At 40.1% G+C, this 23,120-nt stretch overlaps 1 protein-coding gene across 1 annotated transcript in view; it reads left to right on the top strand.

Annotated features, from left to right (window-relative positions):
- Positions 1-19,341: 19,341 nt before the first annotated feature.
- NECAB1 (N-terminal EF-hand calcium binding protein 1) overlaps positions 19,342-23,120 on the top strand; it is a gene marked incomplete at both ends in the record, with an annotated part of 166,946 nt that continues 163,167 nt past the window's right edge. Inside the window, one exon of the mRNA XM_080693743.1 lies at positions 19,342-19,440. Within this exon, the coding sequence (XP_080549869.1) occupies positions 19,342-19,440 (99 nt within the window). The remainder of the gene's footprint in view (positions 19,441-23,120) is intronic.

The raw sequence follows: 23,120 nt of genomic DNA, 5'->3' as shown, positions 1-23,120 counted from the left end.
ACTTAGGGAGAATCTCAGTAACTTAAGGAGACCCTGTTTCAAATGAAAAGGAATTGGGATGTAGCTTGGAGGTAGAATGCCTCTTGGAGGTGCAATCCACAGCATAAAAAAGAGGATGTTATTTTATTAACTCTCATCTCTTGTTTCTCAGCATATGGGGAGTGATTTTTTTTTTAAGATCTAAAGCAAAAACTCTAGCCAGGAGTGGTGGTGCATGCTTGTAATCCCAGAATTTGGGAGGCTGAAACAGGAGGGTCACGATTCTTGGACATCCTCTTCTACTTAGTGAGGACATTTGCAACTCAATGAGACCCTGTTTCAAAATAAAGAATAAAAAGTAGAGCTAGAATTGTAGCTCAAAGGTAGAATACACTTAAGTTTCATCCCAAGTACCATAAAAATGTATAAACTCTAAATTATAGAGCACATATGGACAGGTATTTTTTTCTATTCTGAAAATATATTGCCTTATCCTTTTCTGAATTAAAATATATTGTTACATCTTTAGTGGACAGCTAGCAGTACATGCTGATGTATAGAATTTTAGAAGTTAAAATATAAAATATGCGAAGGGAAAAATTCAAAGCTATCAAGAAAGGCAGATGTTATTTTTACTCCATGGCAATAAAACAAGGTAAATGAGTTTACCTTGTAAGTTTATAAAGGTCATGAAATAAGTTAGTGGCATAGATATATTTTAACTTGGCTTTCATAGTACAAGTCCAATGCTTTTCTATAATATATTGCAATCAATATTTAAAACTACATTAATATTTTATTTTAGATATATGTAGATTTATTTGAGTGCATTTATTTCAATCTATCTTTGAAGTTACATTTTGACAAGGTTTGCACATATTCCCTTCCTGCTAAACTATAATTTGTTTTATCTGATCATAAATACTTTTTAAATTTTCTATTTAATTTTTTATACTGTAGTTTATATGCAAAGAGATCCTTGGATCATAAACAGGATAAATAAGGCTTCTGAAATAGTACCAAATTACTATCTACTGCTGGTAGACATTTTCAAGTAGCTGAATTACATTTAGGCCAGAAGATGGCATAAGAGTTATAGCAATGGAAAATTATGCACAATAGATGGTGGACTTCCTTAAAGAATTGCTTTATAAACCAGGATTTAAATTATATTATTTTCTTTTTTCTGCTATAAAAAGCATATTCCCCTTGCAAAAATTCTGCATCCTGTTAAATTGTGTAACAACTGTAGAAAAAAGCTATTACACACATACATACACACAAATAAAATTAAAATAAAAAATAACTGAATTTCAAAATCAGAGACAGTTATCACCATTATCTTGGTGCTTGTGTATCCACTTCATCTAAGAGCATCAACTACATCACTGATTTATGTATGTATAAATTGCTATTGAAAGAAATTTTCCCTATAGCAAAGACTTGTTTTCATGACATCAAGGTCAGAATCCAAACTTATAAGACTGTATTATGCCTGAAGGAGCAGTATTGCAGTATCCAATGTTGAATGAAAATTTTCATTACTGGAAGGTTAGATTCCATGCATAGAATCCCAGTTTGAACAGATGTCATGGCTGAGAAAGCCAACCTCTGACTGAAATGTTCACAGTGCTTGAAGATTTAGTTTTCTTATTCAGTGTCAACTAGGACTTCCGTAAGTTAATACCCCCAGATGAGTGGTATAAGCAGCAGGAACTTATTTTCTCACAGTTCCAGAGGTGTCTGGTGAGGGCTCTCTAACCTGGCTTGCTGAGAGCCACTGTCTCACTGTGTCCTCACATGACTTTTTATCTGTGTGCATAAAGACAAAGGTAGACAAAGACCAAATTCTGGTGTCTCTGTCTCTTGCTTGGGCTATAAGTATACTAGTCTTATTCAATCGTGACCCTTTTTTGTGACCTTATTCAGCCTTAATGATATCCTTAAAGTTCCTATCTCCAAATAGAGTCAGGTTGGTAAATACTCAATAAATGAATTTTGGAGGTACACAATTTAGACCATAACACATGGTGTGCCAGATACGATGCTCTGGGGGGACGTTTTCATGTTTTGGGGAGCCAGTGACTATGATTGATATGCCATTTTCTATGCCTGGATTCCCAGGTTTGAATATGTCTGGTCATATTAAATGCTTATAATGGATACTTGAAACACCAGACTCCCTGTTCAGGAATTGGAATTTCATAGGGCTATATTTCACCTTTGGATATTAAGTTTCCACACATAGAGTCTGAAGTTCCATGCCAGAAAGACTATATTCTATCTGTGGAGAGTCAAAATCTATGAAAGAAATATGACACCATTCTCTAAGTTTAAGAGGTAGAATCTTTGCTTGCACACAGAGATTGTAGATATAGAGTTCCAAGATTCCTAACCAGGAGATTCGCTTTCATGTCTAAGAGAGCCCATGCATATAACTGAAATTCAAGGTTATTTACCTAAAGTGTCACATTCCATTTTGTGAAGGCATTTTCTATGTTTTAATTAAATCCCATATATGAAATACCAAGTTCTGAGTCTGGAAATGCAGGTTTTATGTATAGGATTTGAGAATCTAGACAAAGCAAACTAGATTCTATACTAACTGGGCCTGATTTCATGTTTGGATATTAAGCATCCATATTATAAAATTTCATGCCTGGTAGATATGGGACAATATCTTAGAGACAACTTCTATAGTTCAAATGTCATGAACCCACAGGGAAGCTCATATTCCATACATGGAGATTCAGATTCCATGCAAAATGCCAAGTTCCACATGCATAGGGCCAGGTGTTGTGACTGGAGATTGTGTTTTCATAGATGGAATGGCATATCCATGCTTAAAAGAGAAAGATATCACACTCTGAAATTCTGAGATTCCACACGTGGAGTGCCAGTTTTTTTTTTGCTTGTAGTGTCAAGTTCTAAATTCCATGTTTAGATATAGAGATTACATATGTCACGTAAAATTAACAAGGTTTCTTGAGATAGTCAACATCTATAATTTCTTCATGTGCTTTCATAAAAATGTACGTGTAGAAAAAGTATATATCTAGAAGCCCCAATTACACACCCATAAAACCAAATTCTATGTCTTGAGAAGCAGGATTAACATTTTTAGTGGCTTTCTATGTTCAATAATTAGATTCCATACTTAGAAGTCTAGATTTCTTGACTGAAGGGGCATTTTGAAATTTGTGAGCCAGATTTCTTCAATACAGGGCTAGTTGGCACTCCTGGGGATCTAAACCCATGGTTACAAGGCTAGGTCTTTTGTGGAAAGTGAGACTTTGTTTTTAAAATGGCAAAATTTGTACCTAAAAGACCAAAATCTTTGTCTGAGAAAACAGACTCTGCAATCAGTGGGTCAGATTCCATCCCTCTAGGCTCATAGTCCAGATCTGAAATTGAAGTTCCTTATACATAGGATTAAATTCTGTGCTTAGAGCCATATTCTGTGCCTGAATTCTTCTACATTTAATGTATTTTAAATGATAATAGGCTATGTCTTCATTGTTCAATGAGACCCAAATGAGTAATAGTTAGTGCTAATAACCTGATTACACAACCAGACTCAGCTGCCTCTGTGATCTGATACCCAGAACCTACATTTTGAACTGCAAAATAATCTTGAGCAGCATAGAAAAGAAATGGCATATCAACTCCAGTAAGTTTCCTTATAGCAATAAAAAAGTTTCATTCAGCTTGGGAGGTATGGCAGGCACACAGTGTGATACTCATAATTACTTTGTATAAAGTGATTTTCATCCCTGAAGCATTTTATGAAATTAACTAATTAATCTTCACCATATCCTTTAGAGAGAGATAACTGTGCCCTTTCTGCAAAGAGTCTCTGTCATGGGGCTCAGAAAGCTTTATGAATATTATATATGGTGATAAGCAGGCTCCAGGCACTTCAGATACACACAAGCTGACATTGAGGATATTAGGATTCATTCATGCACTGAGTAAATGTTTATTCAGTGTCGTTACTGGGGATATCTGACTGTTGTGCTGATGTCCCTAGGAGTTGAGACATTCTCTGCCTGGCTGAATGCAGCGGAGTATATGAGGGTGGGATGTCGTCTTTAGAAAAGACAACAAATCTATTTTGACTTATTTGATCCAAATGTAGAATTGATCTCATGGGAAGTTCTACAAGTGCAGAAGCTTATTTTTCCTTCTCCTTCCATTTTCTACTCTGCAGAGTTTATTTCTGGGTTAGTTGGAAAACAAAAATTGCCTTGAACTTGTGTGCAGTCCCCAGTGTTTGCACCCCTCATACCTAGTGACATGTTCCTCTGCCACATCTCCCCATGCATTTTTATCTCTGTTCTAGTCCCTAGCAGTCTGAACAGAATAAAGCAATGCTTGCCCAGGGATCTGAGGTTTGGTATTCTATCATCTTAAAAGTTATCTAGCACTGAATCCTTAACATTTTGTTGAAAACTAAATGCAAACCTTGTTTTAGGTGGGATTCCCTAGACACAGATTCTGAAAGGGGACTTTTGTGCACATAATTCAAAGAAGAAACTTTCTTGGGAGAAGCAAGCCAGGGAGTGATAAAAGTCAGAATAGCACAGGGGATGGTTTAAAGAGAAGTCTGGTCTTGGTACAAACTCTTGTCCTCATTCCAGAGGCATAGGAGATATATTCACATAAGCCAGTCAATGAATATGATTTACCTTCAGTGACGAAATCCACAACTGGGGTATCTGTAGGGGAGGCAGCTCTCGTTAGTAGAAAGAGTGTGTTTGCAGCTGATGCCTACAGAACTTTGACATAGGTTCATTGGTCTGGTAAAGGGGAACTAGGCAGAGCATCAATAGGTACCACATCCCACCCATACCACTCAGATCCACTCATTTCTTGCATTGTTTCCTGGATACACTCAAGGCTTTTTTTGGCTGTTTAGTCATGACTTGGGAGTAAACCCATAAGCAAAGTAAGATTGAGACAAATTACAACTCTGCTACTACTTTGGGTCTCAAAGAAGCAATTGAAACTCATTATCACCCTCGTCTACCGTGATTTCTTATTCTTTCATCCACAGCTTATACATTTAATAGCCTTGCCTGATGGCTGACCTAGACCCACATCCCTGAGGGTTCTGAGCCTGGTTACCATCTCCTTGTTAGGCCATAGTCATATTTGCCTATTTTCATTAAAGCTGGGCACAGGAGCATCCCTAGAGTTTCCCAGTGGATAATTCACAAGCTTCTCCCAATCCTATTTCCTCACCGTATGTCTTCGGGTGTCTCATTTCTTTGTCTGATGTTCTATTGGAACAATGATCCCAAAGTAAACAGAAGCCACAGATTTATATTTAGTGAGAAATTCATTGCATCCTCTGGTAGAACTTTTCCATTTCTAAAAATTAGAATTTTTCCCTAAAGAGATGAAGGGTACAGAGACAGACAACACAAATTCCTCAAGCAAGTCACTGAGAATAATAGTGACTGAGTGGGATTATTTATTTCTTCTTCTTCACTTAGTTCTGAACCCATGCGTTCTATTTACTGGGGACACAAAATCATGCAACAAAGTTAATTTGGGGCATATGTTGTATCCTAAAAAAGGTACCTCATTTCGGCAGGATATTGTATTTATAAGCTGAGATATTGTAGAAATGGTGGATATCATCATGCAACAGCTGAGTACAGTAGAAGGTACTAGGCTCTGTGTGCTTGAGAACTGCCATAGTTTGGATTTTTAATGTCTCTCAAAAGCCCACGTGTTAAAACTTGTTCTATGGCTATGTAGTGGGTTTCTTTGTGTGAGGCAATGCTGTGTAGGAACCCATAAAGACAAATCCAGTATCTGGTGTTGTAACTGATTGAAGTGTGGTAAGCAAAGGTACACTACTGCTGCTACTTCAAAGCAGATTGCTTCCTGTGTCTGGGTAAAAGGAGTCCAGGTCATCAGATAACTATCAAGTTTCTGATTGGTCTCCTTAAAGGACAGTACTATATCATGGGCTACAGATTTCTTTTTGCTATTGGCCAGATATTTAGCAATGGTATTAGCTAGGTTAGTACTAGTGAACAGGCACCTGTACTTCATGGCCCATGAATGGTCTCCAATTTTGCAATCATGACTACTTGATTGATGAGCATATTGCATAATCATAGGGGTTAACAAACACAGAATCCAACAAGCAAACAATCCTGTCTGCTTAGGTGTGATTGTTTCATCTGAACTGAATGGTACCTGGTGGGCATTAATGTAATACAAAGATATTAATACTTTGTGCTCACTTCTCTAGGCATATCCATGAGCCTCTTCTATAGTCCTCCTTCTTCCTAATCTTAATCAGGATTTTTGATGTATACTGGTTGCCTGGGCCTCAGAATTCTGCCTATTTCTAGATTCCTTCCTGCCTTACTCAGCAGGCATATTAGAAACAATGCCCTCCCACCTCAACCCTACCTACTTCATATTGGTCTCCTCTAACATGGGCTACCTCATGCTTTATAGATATCAGATTGTGGCCCTCTACTCTTAGAGGGGAGCTCTAGTACCAAATTCCAGCCACTCTCATCTGCCCCTCACTTTATTCAGTCTGGCAGGAAGTGGCCTTGCCTATGGAAGGAGCACAGTAGAATGTACTAGGCTCTGTGTGCTTGGGAACTGCTATAGTTTGGATGTTGACTGTCCTCCAAAGGCCCATGTGTTAAAGGCTTGGCAACCAGACTGTGGTGTTATTTGAGTAGCAGAACCTTGAAGAGATGGGACCTAGCAGAATGAAGTCAGACCATTGGAGGCATGCCTTTAAAAGAGATATTAGAATTCTTCCCCCCATCTTTGTCTTTCTGCTTTCTGGCTCCACCAAGGTGGGCAGTTTCTCCACCAGATGTTCCTTTATGATTTAATGTGTCACCACGGGTCCAAAGGCAAGGGCACCAAATGGCAATGAACAAACACTTCTGAAACCCTGACCCAAAGTAAATCTTTCCTGCTTTTTTTGTTTTTGTGGTACTGGGGATGGAACCCAGGAGTATTCTACCTCTGAGCTAAACCCCCAGACCTATTGTTTTATTCTTTTTTTTGAAACAGGACCTCACTGAGTTGCAAAGGGCCTCACGAAGTAGCTGAAGCTATTCACGAACTGTGATCCTCCTGTCTCAACCTCCCAAATGCTGGGATTACAAGCGTGAGCCACCATGCCTGGCTCCTTTCCTGCTTTTAAGTTGATTATTTCAGATATTTTTTGATAGTGATAGCTGAATAACATAGAAACTGATAGAATTATGAAGTCAGAGTCTAAGAGTCTTCAAAATCACTATGCTATTTTATTTCTGTCACCTCAGAACTTTAGAATATATTTTTATTGTACCACTGTCTCATTTTGCAAAGCAATATCATTTTCAAGCATGATTTGTTCCCGTCTCATAAAATGACAAATCTGTGCATTTATAACTGCAAATCTAGTTATTCGTGCTTTATGTAAGTAAATTGGATTTTTGGGGGATTACTAATAATATTTAATATTATAAATTCTATTGAGATGTTCAAGGTGGGATCTGAATTTTTAACATCACAGTAAATTGAAGAATGGGTTCAGTAGTCTGGGGAAGTTTTCCGGAGGGGTGACATGTGCGCTGGGATTTAGATGATGACACCAAGCTCCACAGGTAGAGACATGGGGTGGGCGAGAGCAGACAGATATGCAGGAGAAGAGATTGAATAAACAAAGTGTGAGAAAGGAAAATGACAGGGATAATGTGAGGAATACCTGTTATATTTCAATCCAAAATAGATACCTATGGGGCGCAGAAATACAAGTCCTTGAATAGTGGACATGAAACATATCTATGTTTCAACTTCATTGCTTCCAAATAAATTCTTCATTAAATGAATTCATGGGTGATAATAATACATCAGGGGTTGCTATGGGGTTTAATATACATACCAAACCTTTTGAGGTTAGAATCACAGTGGACCTACCAGAGCATGACAAACTCAGAGAGGAAACTCTTTTCTTCTTGTTTATAATAAATACAGTGTTATTGCTATCGAAACATCTCTCTTCTATGTGAAAAGTTTAGAAATATAAATAACTTTTTAATATTACAGGTTTTAAAATAATAGATTCATTTCAATGTTTTCAATATAAGAAAATATTAAGGAAAAACTAAAGAACCACTTGAAAATTACATCCAAATAAAATAGGAACTAATATTTTCTATTCTAGTGTGATCTTTACTCCCAGTATCTTTGTAGGCATGGACACACACACACACACACACACACACACACACACACCAGTAACATTCTCTTTACATAATTGTCATAAATTATATGGTGCTGTAAATATTAATTTTAAACTGATTCTGATGCCATTTTGAACAAAATAAAAGTTTCTTGAATCAATTGCTTATTCATGAAAATTAGGGTTGTAAAAAATACAGCATCTATAAATCATGTTCCAGTAAAGGTACAGTTATGATGGTATTTAATCTAATTTATATTCTTCACCCAATTTTCCTGTCAGCATTTCCCCTCTCTACCTTCCAGACCCTAGGCTTCTTGCTCAGTGGAGCTCAATGAAGGGCAGTGGTTGTCCAGTCTTCCAGCCCTAGAGGGCTGTGGGGCTCCTGGAGGGTGAGCATCAACAGGATCAGGTGAACATGGCTCTACAGTGTGAGTCCGATTCAAGAGGCCCTTGGAACTCTGCCTCCCACCTCTACTTCCCAGATTACATGAAGCAAGGGCTTGGGAACTTTAAGTAGCACAACCTGAAAGTTCAGAGGTACTTAATATGTGGAGGATGAGGTAGTGGAGAAACCTGGCCAGGGAAAAACAGAAGATGGAAAAGAGATATAAAACCTGGTGTGGTGGCACATGCCTGCAATCCCAGTACTTGGGAGGCTGAGATAGTAAGATTGCCAGGATGAGGCCATCCTCAGCAAATCAGCAAAGGCCTCAACAACTTAATGAGATCTTGTTTAAAAATTAAAACATAAAATACGCTAGGGGGAATAGTTTAGAAGTAAAGTGCTCCTGGGTTCAATTCCTAGCATAAGAAAAAAAAGAAAAAAAGAAGAAGAAACGACAGGTGAATTTCTCCTCCTTTCTGTAATCCAGGACAGTCCTCAAGTGCTTGAATCCACACAATTAACCAGAAAAGGCTGGCATGATCCAGTGACCAAACTGTGTTTTTTCATAGAATTATGTCCACCATAATATATTATTATTTTTGCTTTTTTCCCCTTCCTTTCCTGTCTGATTTCCCTTTCCCATCATTTTTTTGTAGTCATGGGACTACATTTGCCAATTAAACTTGATCAAACTTTGTCTCAAACTCTATCTTCTAGGCAATCTGAGCTAAGACATCATTGTGAAATTGTCTGCTAGTCCCCATGGAGGGCAGTGCTAGAAGTAAACTACTGAGCCAAAGGACCTACACATTTTCACTTTAAGAGAGCACCACACACTCTCTTCCCCAGAGGTAGCTAACTTACCCCCTTCCATTAACTGGATGTTAAAGAACCAGGAAACTGGCATGCTCATTTTATAACAACTCATGCTATAGAAAACCATTACCTAGAGAACTAATCTAGTCTCAGGATAACTAACCTACCTTCCAGGGAGTTACATTAAACTTCTTAAGAGTGGAGCACCCCCCGACCTAATTACCTCTATTTTTTTTTTGAGGGTCCAGGGATGGAACCTAGGGGCATTTGACCTCTGAGCTACAGTCTCTGCCCTATTTTTTATTCTTTATTTTGAAACAGGGTCTCACTAAGTTACAAAGGGCCTCACTAAGTAGCTGAGGCTGCCTGTGAACCACGATCCTCCTATCTCAGCTTCCCAAACGCAGGGATTAGAAGTTTGTGCCACCATCCCCGGCTTTCTAATTACCTCTTAAAAGTACTCCTGCCTCTCAATACCACTTCATTGGCAATTAAATTTCAACACGAGTTTTGGCAGGGACATACCACACTCAAACCATAGCATTCATCTTTAATCCTTTTTGTCTTTTGCTGAAACCAACATTAAATTTCTGTTTCTGAAAACAAAGTTCAATGGGGAGCTACATTTCAGCCTAGACAAAAATGTTTAATATATTATTCCCATGAAAGAATATAATATATAACATCTAATTTAATTTAGTATTCCTCTTTATATGATATGCTGATTTGCTGAATTTTAAGTTTTAAGAGAATAGAATGAACATGGCAATCCATTATTCAGCATTTTTTTTAATTCAGCAATGTTTTCTAAGTCATTACAATATATTAGGTATTTAATATTCAATGAAATTAAAGAAAGGTGCACTGAACGTTGCCTTTTTTGAGTTACAGTCCACAGAGAGGAGAGCAGATAGTGAGTATAGTTCAAGTGTTTTGATAGAGAAAATATGGAATCAAGAAAGAGCTGCCTAAGACTTCCCATAAAAAGTGTGCTCTAATCTAAAATTTAAAGAAGGAATAGGAACTTCAAGCAGCTGTGTATGTATATGTGTGTGTGTGTGTTCATGCATAAATATGCATGCATGTGTGTGCATAAAGATAAGTGTGTCTGTGTGTGATGCACATAGGGGTGTGTGTGTGTGTGTGTGTGTGTGTGTGTGTGTGTGTTGTGTGTGTCTGTCTGGCAGATGTGTTCGAGGGAAGCTGATTTTATGGGGTCTTGAGAGCAATACTAGGGACAAATGGGGTCATTTCCAAGGTCAGTGGTGGCCACTGAACACTGTTGAGCAAGGGAAAAAAATGAGATAAAATGTTTTCAAGATAAGTGCTCTGACTGGGTTAGCACATTAACAGGGAAAGGAAATATGAGAGGTCGTGAATCTTAGGAAGAGTTGATAGCTCTAGAGATGAGATGTGCCAGGGGTGGACCAGGGCGGAAATGCAGACAAATGGAGAGATAGAAATTTCCGTATTACAAGTAATAAGAACTGGATTTGTGAGGATGAAGAGGGTCAAAGATGATTCCCACTCTTTTTTTTAAAAGGAAAGATTAAATTTTTCACTAAATCATGCTGTGTTCTCTTGTTCATATTAACAGGGAACCACAAAGAGAATTTTATTTATTTATTTTTTGTGGTACTGGGGCGGGGTGGAACCTAGGGGCTTTCTACCTCCAGGCTATGCCCCCAGACCTATTTTATATTTTATTTGGAAACAGGGTCTCACTAAGTTGCTGAGAGCCTCACTAAGTAGCTGAGGCTGGCTTCGAACCTGTGTGATCCTTCTGTCTCAGCTTCCCTAGCGCTGGAATTACAAGTGTGCGCCACCATGTCCGGCTCACAAAAGGAATGTTAAAATTGCTTATCACATAGACTAATTATAATTAACTTTATTGAATAATCATTTTAAGTTACACATGAGATATTATATCTACACTTAACTTTATAACTCTCTCTAAGTTAAGTGCTATTATTATTCCTGCTTGCTGGTAAAAAAAAAACCTGAAGGACAGGTTGGCCATACAGACATACAATTTAGCAGCGGAAGAGCTTTTGCAAGACCCAGTTTATTCTCTCTCTCTCTCTTCTCTCTCTCTCTCTCTCTCTCTCTCTCTCTCTCTCTCTCTCTCTCTCTCTCTCTCTCAGTATTTCACATTATTATGATAACTATTGACTATTACAGGCTGTATTGTGCTTTCCCCAAATCCCTGTGTTAAAATCCTGACCCTCAATTTTATATTTAAAGATGGAGTTAACCAAGGCTCACTAGGGTCATAAAGATGGAATCTACTTTGATGGTGAGCTTTCTCTCTGCATGCACACAGACAAAGTGCCAAGCGAAGACACAGAAATACAGTGATATATAAAGGCAGGAAGCAAGCTCTCACCAGGACCCAAATTGAAATTGACAGGCATCTTTATGTGGGATTCCCAGTTCCTAGCACTGTGAGCACATTAACTTCAGTTATCTAATCCACCCAAACCATGTTTGGGTGTTTTATTATGCAAGTCCAAACTGTGTACTACAATGACAAATAGCAAAAATGAAAGAGAACCCATCGGAGTTAGTTTTAAAAGCAATTTTTTTTGTTAGATGATAGGTTGTACATTAAAAAAATTAAAAACTCATTTTTTAAAAAAGGAAATGTCAAGTCAGGCCAGAGGACAAAATATTACAATTCCTTCTTAGTTGTTTTCTAAAATAATTGGTAGTGCCAATTTTAAAAGTGTTATGCCTTTAAAACAAAAATCCCCCCCTCCTATTTTTTTCTAGTAGACAAATTTAAAGCTGAGAAGGAAATTGGAAGGAGGAAGTTACTGCTGCTGTTAAGCTCTGAGAACTTTCCCAAGTATAATTCAGTCTGTAAATTGTTTTTGAAAATTAGACTCTTGAAAACTTTCCTAAGACATAAGTAAAATGGTATATTTTATATTGTACTTACTTACATGGTATTGGATCTACTTACCTTAAGGGTGTACTGTGATCTGAAAGGACTAGTTTCTTCATAAAAGATATTGTTAAGAGGCTTATGGTATGAGTTCTGAAATGTCTACTAGAAGAACAGTTGTATTATTAGATTATGGTTTCCACTTTTGTACAATGAAAAGTAGATTAATAAAATTTGCAAAAAATAAATTTCACTTTGAAAAACTGTTTTAAATAACCTTGGCTCACCTACTAACTAGCTAACATTTCAGATTGAGAAAGGGGTTGTGTTGTAGGGAAATTGCTAAGTGGTTTGTCTATTCTTTTATATTTCCCTATTTGGACGCTAATTTACACACCTAAAGGGAAATGTTAAATGCATTACTGAAAACTCTTTCCATATATAAAGGACCAGCCAACAGGGGGGAAATGCTGAGCTGGGTGAAACAGGACTATTTCCTCTCTGTAATGGCAGGCACACAGAGGCGGTCTTGCCTACAGCGCTTGCCTTGGGCACATTCACAGTTTGTCAGGCATCTGCCTCTCTTTACCATTCTTGGGAGTTAGTAAAGTCTACCATTGCACACATAGTAGGGACCCTACTGTGTACTGGTTGCTGACTTATTTGAACACATCCTTAGTTGGCTCTTGGTGACCTGCACCCAGCTCTGCCCAGCTTCAGCACTGGTGCCCGTAAGTCTTCAACTTCTGAGGCTCTTCTGCTTTGTCTCTGTCCTATTTATCATTAATTCTTGGAATTGCACATTAACAGGAAAGCAGCTGGCATCACTTATTCTCTTACTCTGATGTCTGTATCAGGATAAGACATATAATCTTTTCTTCTTTTGTTTATTCATTCCAAATTCATTGAATGCCTAGCAATTCACCAACACAAGATACAGATAAAAAAATACAATTCATACTTTTTAGCATCACTAAGTTCAGGCAAGCAGAGAGGATACTAAAATCAGATATATATTTTTTTAGCTCTATGGAAACCAGGAAGAGGGGAAAACAATCAGGCCCTGGAAGATTGGTGGATGTGGTAAGGGCAGGGAGTCTCTTCTTGACTGGAAATGCTGTCTGAGCCATTCCTTAAAACCCAACTAAGTGATGGGCAGGCTGATTAAGGGAGACATGTATTTTTGGCAGGTAATGGGGAGGACAAAACCCAGGAGCATGAGAAAGCAGTGCATATTCAGGGATCAGCATGTAATGATAAATAGCATATTTTTGTGCCATTATTTTTGTGCAAGGCACCATGCTAAGTGTTTTACATGCATTATTTACCTGAATTCTTATCTAAACCCCAATCAGTAGATACCATTCTTACTTTTTATTTGAGAGTTGAGAAAAATAGAAGCTAACTGACATGCCTTGGTATTATCCAAAGATAATAAAATGCTAATTGGGATTCAAGCCCAGGTCATCTGGATATCATAATTTATCTGATTTACCACTCAATTCCACTCCAGTAATTCTATGTGGCCAGAATGCTGAAGCTGGGGAGGAGGCAGGGGGAAAATAGTAAGAGATGATGCAGTAAAGGTGATTTTATTTTGCAGGCGCCAGTGAGCCTCTGAGTGATTTTAAGCAGGTGTGTGCTATGCTTAGATGTGCATTTTAAAAGCCTCACTCTGTGGAACGTGTGAAGAGTGGATTAGGAGGCCAGATTGGCAACAGGGAAACCAGGCAGTGGCTGGGGCACTGCTCCTGGTGAGAGATGACGGGTTTGGGTCTCATCTGGTGACAGTGGAGATGGGGAGGAGAGGGAGGATTCCAAAGATAACCCTTGTGACTGATTGGATATGGGTGAGGATGGGGTAGGGGGCAGGGTAAGGAAAGTGAGAGCAGGAGTCTAGGATTATTCCTGGGCTTTGCTTTTGGATGAATTGGTGAAAGATGACATTCTTCAACAAAATATGGAACACAGGGTAATTAGGAGAAATGATGAATTTATTTTTAGCCAGGCTCAATTTGAAATGTCTAAGAAATATCCATAAGGAGATATGCACCAGTCAGTCTGAAATATGAGTCTACACAGTCACCAGCCTACAGACATGTGAAAACCGTGGGAATGGATGATATTGGCATAAGGAGGAGAGAAAGAGAGAGCAGCATGGGAGTCAGGAAGGGGAAAAGGTGAACCAGGAACACAGTTTAGAAAACATTGAAAGGGAGACTCCATGAAGAAGGTGGAAAAGAATAGAAACATCCGAGGTCAGGATAAGAATTTCAAGAAGGGGGAAATCAGTAGAATCCAGAGTTATAGAAAGCAGTGCCATAGTAACGATGACCACCTCTGCTTACTAGACCCCCATGTGCAGACATTTATACCGTATTCTTTTCGTAAAGTCTCTCCTGTCCTCACACCATGGTTACAAAGTAATGGTCCTGGTGGGGTTGACAATGACTAATTTAGTAGTGTTTTCCTCTGTTCTTACTGTTTGTTAAGCCCTTTGCACACAAAACTTTGCTCATATGAAAGATGAAGGCGGGGTGTACCAACTGGAGCAGCACACAAGGCTAATGGAGGATACTGTATACTTGGGATTCTCTACTTTTTCAAGATGCCAAAGCTCTCAGTTGAGGAAGCCAATAGACACAAATTTATTTTACTCACACTGTGGCATAAAGAAAAATTTTAATTTCCAGGGTAAAACAGGTCATAGTAAATAACCATTATTACTTAATAATCTTGGCCCATGGCACTTACCAGTCCTAAGTCCTAATTTTGCCACTCTTAATTCCATAAACAGTCATACAGGAACAGGCACTAAGCCGGGTGTGGTGGCACACACTTGTAATCCCCGCGCTTGGGAGGCGGAGACAGGAGGATCGCGCAGGTTCGAAGCCAGCCTCTTTGGCTTAAGAGACCCTATTTCTGAATAAAAAAGTATAAAAATAGGTCTGGGAGTGTAACCCGGAGGTAGAAGGGTTTCCAGGAACCCCAGTACCACCAAAACAAAAACAAAAACAAAAAACAGACACTAAGGGGAGAAGCCCTCTCCTCTGCCCTCCTTTCCTCCCATCCCTCAGCCCCCTCTACAAATCTCTGGTGGCACTCATCCTACTGTGCTCCAATTTTTCTATTAAAACAGTGTCTAAGTTGAGTCTAGCTTCCAAGGACAGAGCCAGGCTGTTTCATCACATCCTCAGCCATGCCTGTGAGTTGCCCAGGATGAAGCAGACGGCAGGCACTCAACAAATGTCTGAAGAGAATTAATTTTTATAACCAATATTCTCCCATGAATGAACACATGGTCTATTTTAGCAGAAGAAGTGTAGACTTAATTTCTCAGAGTTCAAGTATCAAGAACTGAGTGACTAAGGGACAAAAAAGAAGACAGCAAGTGTCTCCGGATATCTATAGGAAGGATTGCTTGGAGGACAGGGCTGCTGAAATCACAGAACTCCTTTATTTAATTGGTTGTTACAGATCCCACTGGTACTGTGGCCACTTGTCCTGTATGTATGGTTATTGCTATTTAGAAACTTCTTTTTCTGTCCCTTGATATAGATGTGAATTCCCAAGTAAAGCATATCTCTGCTGAGCCTAAATCTCAGTCTGTTCTGGCTGCCAGGGGCTGGCAAAGGGACCATCCTCTTTCTCTAGGACATAGACCTTGGAAACAGGCCCCCAGAGAGGAAGAAAGCTTGGATTCTAGGTTTCCAAAGTAATGGAAAAGTCTACTATCCTGACTAACAGGATTCTGAGTCACCCCTGCAAAGGATAGCCCTCCCTAGAATTTAAAGTTTAAATAAGACAGACTTCTGGCTATCTGAATAGATTCCAAAACATATTGGCTTACCACCCCCCTTTCAGAAAAAAAAATTACTCAGTGTCCCCTGAAAACTCCCACTGGCCCCTTAATTTAGTCAATGCTCCTGGTTGTACCTGAGGCTAAGACCCTCCCCCTTCTTCCAGGATTCTTACCCATCCCCAGAGGAGGCTGATATCACTGACTTTGGGAATCTATGAATAATTCCTTCATGAGACAGAGATGGACTGAAATACAACACATTACCACATGGCCATTATCTCCTGAAATGCTAGAGATTCCTTCATGCCAGAGTATTAGCATAGAAAGCCTGAGTACTGTAATCTAGAATTCCCCCTCTCTTTTCCTTCCCTTCTTCCTCCCTCCTTTGCTGTAGAGAAGCTGGTTAGAAGATGCATTTCCTCCCTCAAGTCTGCTGTCTCTTGTTTGCAACTGATACTATGCACAGCAGCACAGCATCTGTGTTTCAGGAAAATGATGAGTGAAAATAGTTTTTGAAAATGCACACTGTCTAGATAAAAAGAAAACTAAAAATGTGTTTGGTTACCACTTTGCAGAGCCTATTGAATTTGGCTGTGAATGGGAATCTAATTGTCATCCATTTCTCGCTGGGCCTTCCATGCACATTACATTTTCATTATAAAGGAAAGTCAACTATAATATCATAAGGTTCACGCAGAAATCAAAGAGATAAATAATGACCAGTGGGTGGTTTAATAATTTACATTTCATCTTGATAGACCATTATAGGAAATCAGCAAAGCCACAGGTAAAGAAAACATCATGCTTTGTCAGTAGAGGGAAGAAGAATGCCTTTACTGGAGTGTTACAAATAGCTCTCCAGTTTTGAATGATGACTACTGATTATTCTCCTGTTTTTCGTTTGCAATCAGAGAAAGTCTTCTTCATCACCTGTTATTGTTACCATGGGACTGGCATAAAAATATTCCCACATATAGGGCTGAATTCCTGGACGGAAGGACCCACACAGCTTAGAGGGGCCAGACTTAAACTGCACTTGTTGCAAAAATCTATTGAATCCTCGAGACAATAGCAGGAACAAATAATATACTATTTTTGTAAATTCAGTAACTTCATGTTCACAGTCAGAACCCCCCCCCCCTTCTCAGTGATTTGCATGACCATTTTCTATTTGATAGGTTGGCTAGTCTTTTAATGATTTTGTATTTTTTATGAGTTGTCAAAGGGTAGGGTCTAGTCTAACTGTATCAATAAGGAAATTTGAACTAAGACAAAAATACACAAAGATGCCAGATGTGCAACTTCAATCAATATCTCCCTTGATTAATTCTAACTTCTCTAATTCTCCATCTAATTAAGTTCTGCCAATCTTCTGATATTTTATTCTACATTTTTCTCTACTCTATGAATGGTACATTCAAATTTAGTGGTTCTTAATCTTGGCTGAATATCAGACTCACCTGGGGAGTTTTTGAAAAAGCTGGTGCTCAGGAGCTACTCCCCCCACATGCATGCATCCTCTCTCTCTCTCTCTCTCTCTCTCTCTCTCTCTCTCTCTCTCTCTCTCTCTCTCTCTCACACACACACACTCACACACACACTGCTAGTTGAATATGAATACAGAGATAAAGCACAGGCATCAATTTGCTGCTGTTGTTTTAATCTTGAAGGGCTTTTAGGTCTGTATTGGGTTGTCTAGTGCTACAAATCAAACCCTCAGATATACTCAGGAAAAATTGAACATTTTATTTTGCTCTCAAACTGAGTGGGTCAGAATTTCTGACAGGGCACAGCACAACACAGTACCAGTGGGCTTGGGGTCTCTCCTGATCTTTGTGAGGTCTGGGGTTATCACTGGGGCAAATCAAATCAAATGGCTGGGGATGGTGCAGAGAGCTAGAGGGTAGACTCACTGGGCACCCTTGCACCTTTGTTGACATTTCTACTACTTAGCCTGAGATGGCCAAGGCTTGGCTCAGCAGACCTGTCAGCCAGGTGCCTATTTATGCCTCCCATACAGTTTTGGCTTCCTCAAAGAGTCGTGTGGCCCAGGATGGTCAAACTTCCTACACAAAAACTCAGGATGGCAGAAGCAAGTATCTCACCCAAAAAAAAAAAAAAAAAAAATCATAAGGCCTGTTACGCACCCAGCCTCAGAGGCACACTCCTTTATATTCAAGGAGGGAGGGGAACTCACCTCCCTATAGGAAGGGTGACCAGGAATTTGCAGCCACATTTTAAAGTCGATGCACACCCCCAGGTGATTCCAAGATTCCAATTTATAGGCGGAGTTGCAAACAGCTGGATTTTTTTTTTTTTTTTTTTTTTTGCAACTGAAGTGCAGAGAAGTGCTGGGAGTTGGGTGACCAGAAGGAGGTACCTAGGATGCAAAATGTATGAAGGTAGCTATACTCAGGATCAGGCCTGCAGGGTCAAGGCTGAGAGCAAGCATTTCCTTACATGTTGGGTCCGATGTGCCTTGCTCACCTCACCTTAGACCTTCTGGCAATACCACATACAAGCCTCAGAACTCTTTAGGGCAAGTATCACCGGTATGACCATTTTACGGATGAGGACAACTGAGACTTAAGGGTTTAGTAACTTGCTAGATTGCAAGACAACAAAGAAACTGAAGCAGTTTGGGAAGTCAGGTCTGAAAGATCCCCAAAGGGAATACCAAGGTCCCTACACTAGACCAGCCACTTCTTCCTCCATCAGGAAGCCACCTCAGGGTGCTCAAAGCAGGCAGCCCTGATCAGACAAAAAGCAAAGTGGGCACAACTTGGAATCCCTTTGACTCTGTTTCCATCCTCGATTGGGTGAGCATGAGGGCATCTTTGCCCTTTGGCGGCTCAGGACAAACGCCTTTCCATCTGTCGCCCCTTTTTGTGGAGATGACACCCTTCCTGGATGAAGAGCTTTTGTGGGTGGGCACGGGGCGCAGTTACCTCCGGCCGGTAGCTGAGGGATGGTCCTGCGCCGTGGCAGAGCCCGTTCCCAGGGTAAGGGGAGTCAGGCTTGCTAAGTGCAAGGGTGAGTCCGTTCCTGGCGCCGCCAGCGGAGGGAAGGGAGCGGCGAGAGAGTGAGCGCCTTTGGAGCCCGGAGGCCAGAGAGAGGGAGGAGACGAGAGCGGAGAGCATTGGGCGGCGCGCGAGGGAGCGAGCGCCCACTCGCATCCCAGCCCGCGGCGAGGCAGCAGCTGCGGCCGCGCCCTCGTCCCAGCCAGAGCATCGTACCAGACGGTCTCCGGAGGGATGGAGGGTTCCCTGGAGACGTCGCCCTCCTCCAACAACTCCTCGGAAGAGCTCAGTTCTGCCTTGCAGCTGTCCAAGGGCATGTCGATCTTCCTCGACGTAAGTACAGACCGGAGTTGGTGGGCGCCTCCCAGCCTTCCTCCCCTACCCCCAGGAGATGGGCAGGGGGCGGCTCAGGTGCTGGCCAGCCAGAGTTTTGTACCTAGAATATGGATGAGAACGCCTTCCTATCCCCAGCCCCTCGTCAACTACCAAGGCAAATGCAAGAGAAACGACTGCCACTCAACTTGTAAAAAGAGCTGTCTCCAATCTGTTCGGCAGCTCCGGGTTTAACAACCCTTCACGAAATTCCAAAAGTTAGATTTTTCAACAGCCTGGGTGTCTGTAGGGGCTGGGTTGCAAATGCAACAGTCTCCATTTGGGTGAACAGGAGCTTTTAAAGAGGTAGCAGGTGTGGGGTCCAACTCATCACTGTGTCCTGTTTACTGATGCCCCACCTCACAAGCCTTAGAGGCTGCCTGCGTCCCCAGCAGCTCTCTTGGAAAACAACCACATTTAGCCTTTCTTTGTACAGGGGTGGCCAAGATCTCCTTTAAGATGATTCCTTTTCCACCATCACCCCCCCCCCCCGCCTCCCTGTTTATTCTTCTTCCCTGGACCTCTCCAAGTTGTGATTCCTATTATTATCTTTAATTCTAGCTTTTGACAGTTTTCCCTCTGGTCCCACCCGTTGCTTCAGAATTGGCTTTCTTCCTCCTTTCTCTGATACAGGAGGAGGCTCATCCTTTCTTTCCTTTCTGTGCTATTTTTCTGTCCTCGTGCTGTGGTTTCTATCTTAGCAGTTTTGGTTTTTATTGTTTTTCAACGTTGCTTCCCTTTCCCTTCCTGCTGTTTCTCTTCTCTGCATTCTCTCCCCCCCCTCCTGTACACCCCTTTTCTCTGCCTTTAAGTTTCTGATTTTTCTCTCTCTTAGGGTCGCTAGTATTCCCCCAGGCAGCGTCTGGCTGAGTGGAGACAATTCTAGTGGCTGCTTGTTCAGGATGATAGAAAACTGGCAAAGGGCACAGAGGAGAGCTGTGGGCTCTTCCCTTACCCTTTCCCAAGCTATCATTTCTTATTAAAGTCAAAGTGAGTCAGAGGTGGGCCAGAGGCCAAATACATTTATTTGTAGAAAGATGAAAATATGAGGAAATCAAATTATTAGTATCACAATAATGAGGCCAAGATAGCAAAGAGACAAGAGCCCTCCTGACTTTATTTTGAATGGATTAGGTAGATTCTAATTGGTAGAGAAACTCCTATCAAGAATTAAAACTGGTCTAAGGCATGTAATAGAAGATTCCTCTGTGTGTTCAACATCCACTGTCTGCCAGAATCACCACATAGTTTCAACTGGGGATCCACGTATTGAGGCAGCCATCTTCTTCCCACCAAAACATGAGTGTCTGAGTGCAACTTGATTGCTCCAGTAGATGGTTAAGTGTCTTGTTGTCTTGAACATTTATCTCTGCTTGCTTTGAATGAATCAGATGAAGTTATTGGTGCTAATGGTTTAACTGGCTGGTGTTATTCCTTCATGCCTTGCTATTCAGGGCCATGAAGTCTTCAAGGAACAGAGATGGGAGAAGGGAGAAGATGGCAGGATAGCACAGCTGAGGAGGAATTCCTCAGGCCAGAAGAAAGCCAGGGGTCCTAGAAATCACGTCAGTCATGAGCAGACAACTGAGCTGCCAGGAGGCTGATCTGAAGGGCAGTGGGGTCTTGTTTATTCTGACCTGATCTGTACTCCCTCACCCTTAAGGATTCAAATGCTACCTTGGGATGTTTCTTTAAGGCAGTTAACAAACCTGATGATGGTTTGGAAATGAATGGATTGAAATTATTTAAATGGAACGTGAGCATATTAGACACACATATCAACCTTGGTTTAAGTGTTCAACTACAATTTAAAAAAAGATTTTTTTTTAATTCTAGACACACTGTAATTACCAAGTTCTGTAAACAGACAACATCAGGTCCTGAAGGAAATTATTACTTATGAATAGGGCTCTCGTGCCTTTTTATGACTATTTCTAGAATTACAAATTAAAAAAAAATAAAACTGATTCTACATGAGAGGTGTTGACATGCTTGTATGTCAGTAAAATGCTTGAGTCTACAAAAAAAAAAAAAAAAAAGAAAAGAAAAAAGCTGCCATTGGATTTTGTCTTGAATAGCAAAGATTTTGTTTACACATCTCTCTGAGTTATTTTGTGAAAAATCTAACACTCTGGTGAAACATATGACATGAAAAGGGATTTGCTATTTAGGAAATTTTTAGAATTATTCATTTCTGGATCATGTTGCTTTTAGCAAAATAAAATGTGAAATATAAATATATCACTTTATTTGATTAACTCTAATGTATTCTAGTAGCATTGCTAAGAATGATTCTTTGTAAATTCTATTGAGATCATAATATGTAAGTGATGGAGGTTACCTATTCCAAATTGGAACATAAATGAAACTATTGGAGATTTCTGCATCACACTGACTAATTTCCAAATTTGAGGAAAACTTATTTACTGTGTTTAAATTCTAATATCACTGGAATAATCAATCTTTTAAGGAATGGCTTAAAGAGCTGTTAATGCCGTGACTAGACATGTGCAGCTGGCTGGAGAGCATCATAGATGTTTAATTAGAAACCAGGAAGACACTCAGCACAATGATTGGTGTTCCTTTCACTTTCCTTAGTTCCAAATCAGTAATAATAATGAATCTGATGCTTGCTTCCCAAGGCAGTCGTGAATATAAAATAAAATTTTATAGCTTAGAAAACTGAGAAAGCTGGGCATGGTGGCTCACACTTGTAATCCCAGTAGTTAGGAGGCTGAGATAGGAGGATCACCGGTTTGTGGCCAGCCTCAGCTAATTAGCAAGGCTCTCAGCAACTTAGTGAGACCCTGTTTCACAATAAAGAATAAAATAGAGCTAGGGGTATAGCTCAGAGGTAGAATGCTCTTGGATTCAATCCTCAGATCCACAATAAAAGAGAAAGAAAACTGAGAAAAAAGGATATGTTCTATATACGTCTGATGTCATACAGTCACGTCAGTGTTCCACACTGAATACATAAATAGCAGAATCTAAGTCCACAAGTTAATATAGGAGCTATTTCTTTATAAGTCTAATTTATATGATTTTTCTCTCTAAAATGACCAAATTTAATATTTGTTCACCATTAATTTTTAGGAATTCTTACTGGGGGGCTTAGGATACCCAGTGTTAGTACCAAGGTGTGCAAGCACACTAAGACTTTTTGCATTGGACACACCTGCCAGCCACAGGAGAGGGCTGATCTGTGTCCAGTGTGCAGCCACACTGGACAGAAGGACCAGGAGGAGAGCAATCATTGGTTCTTGTTTTCTTTTTTTTCCTACTAGTGTTCTATCTTTTTCAGGTTGCTGCATTTCAGATAGCAGAAAGTCAACTCTAGTTTAGACAACTAGTTTCTAGAGCTCGTAGACTCTCTTTTGAGTCGTAACATTAATCAACTCTGCTACTGCATAAAGGGAGAAAAACAAACCTTCCATCCACCTCCCAAAGCAAGAGAAATCTCAAATGAAATTAGTCGCAATCCAACCCATTTTTCTCTTCCAGCAGTTCATTTTTGACTTGTACATGTATACGCGTGTGCGTGTGTATGTGTGTGTGTGTGTGTGTGTGTGTGTGTGTGTGCATGTGTGTGTGGTACTGGCGACTGAACCCAGGGGCATTATCCCTCTGAGGTACCCACT

This window comes from Muscardinus avellanarius (assembly GCF_963383645.1).
Source record: "Muscardinus avellanarius genome assembly, chromosome: 4".
NCBI classification, from domain to species: domain Eukaryota; kingdom Metazoa; phylum Chordata; class Mammalia; order Rodentia; family Gliridae; genus Muscardinus; species Muscardinus avellanarius.
The sequence above is the reverse complement of the archived record's forward strand: the minus strand, read 5'-3'. Positions and strand labels throughout refer to the sequence as shown.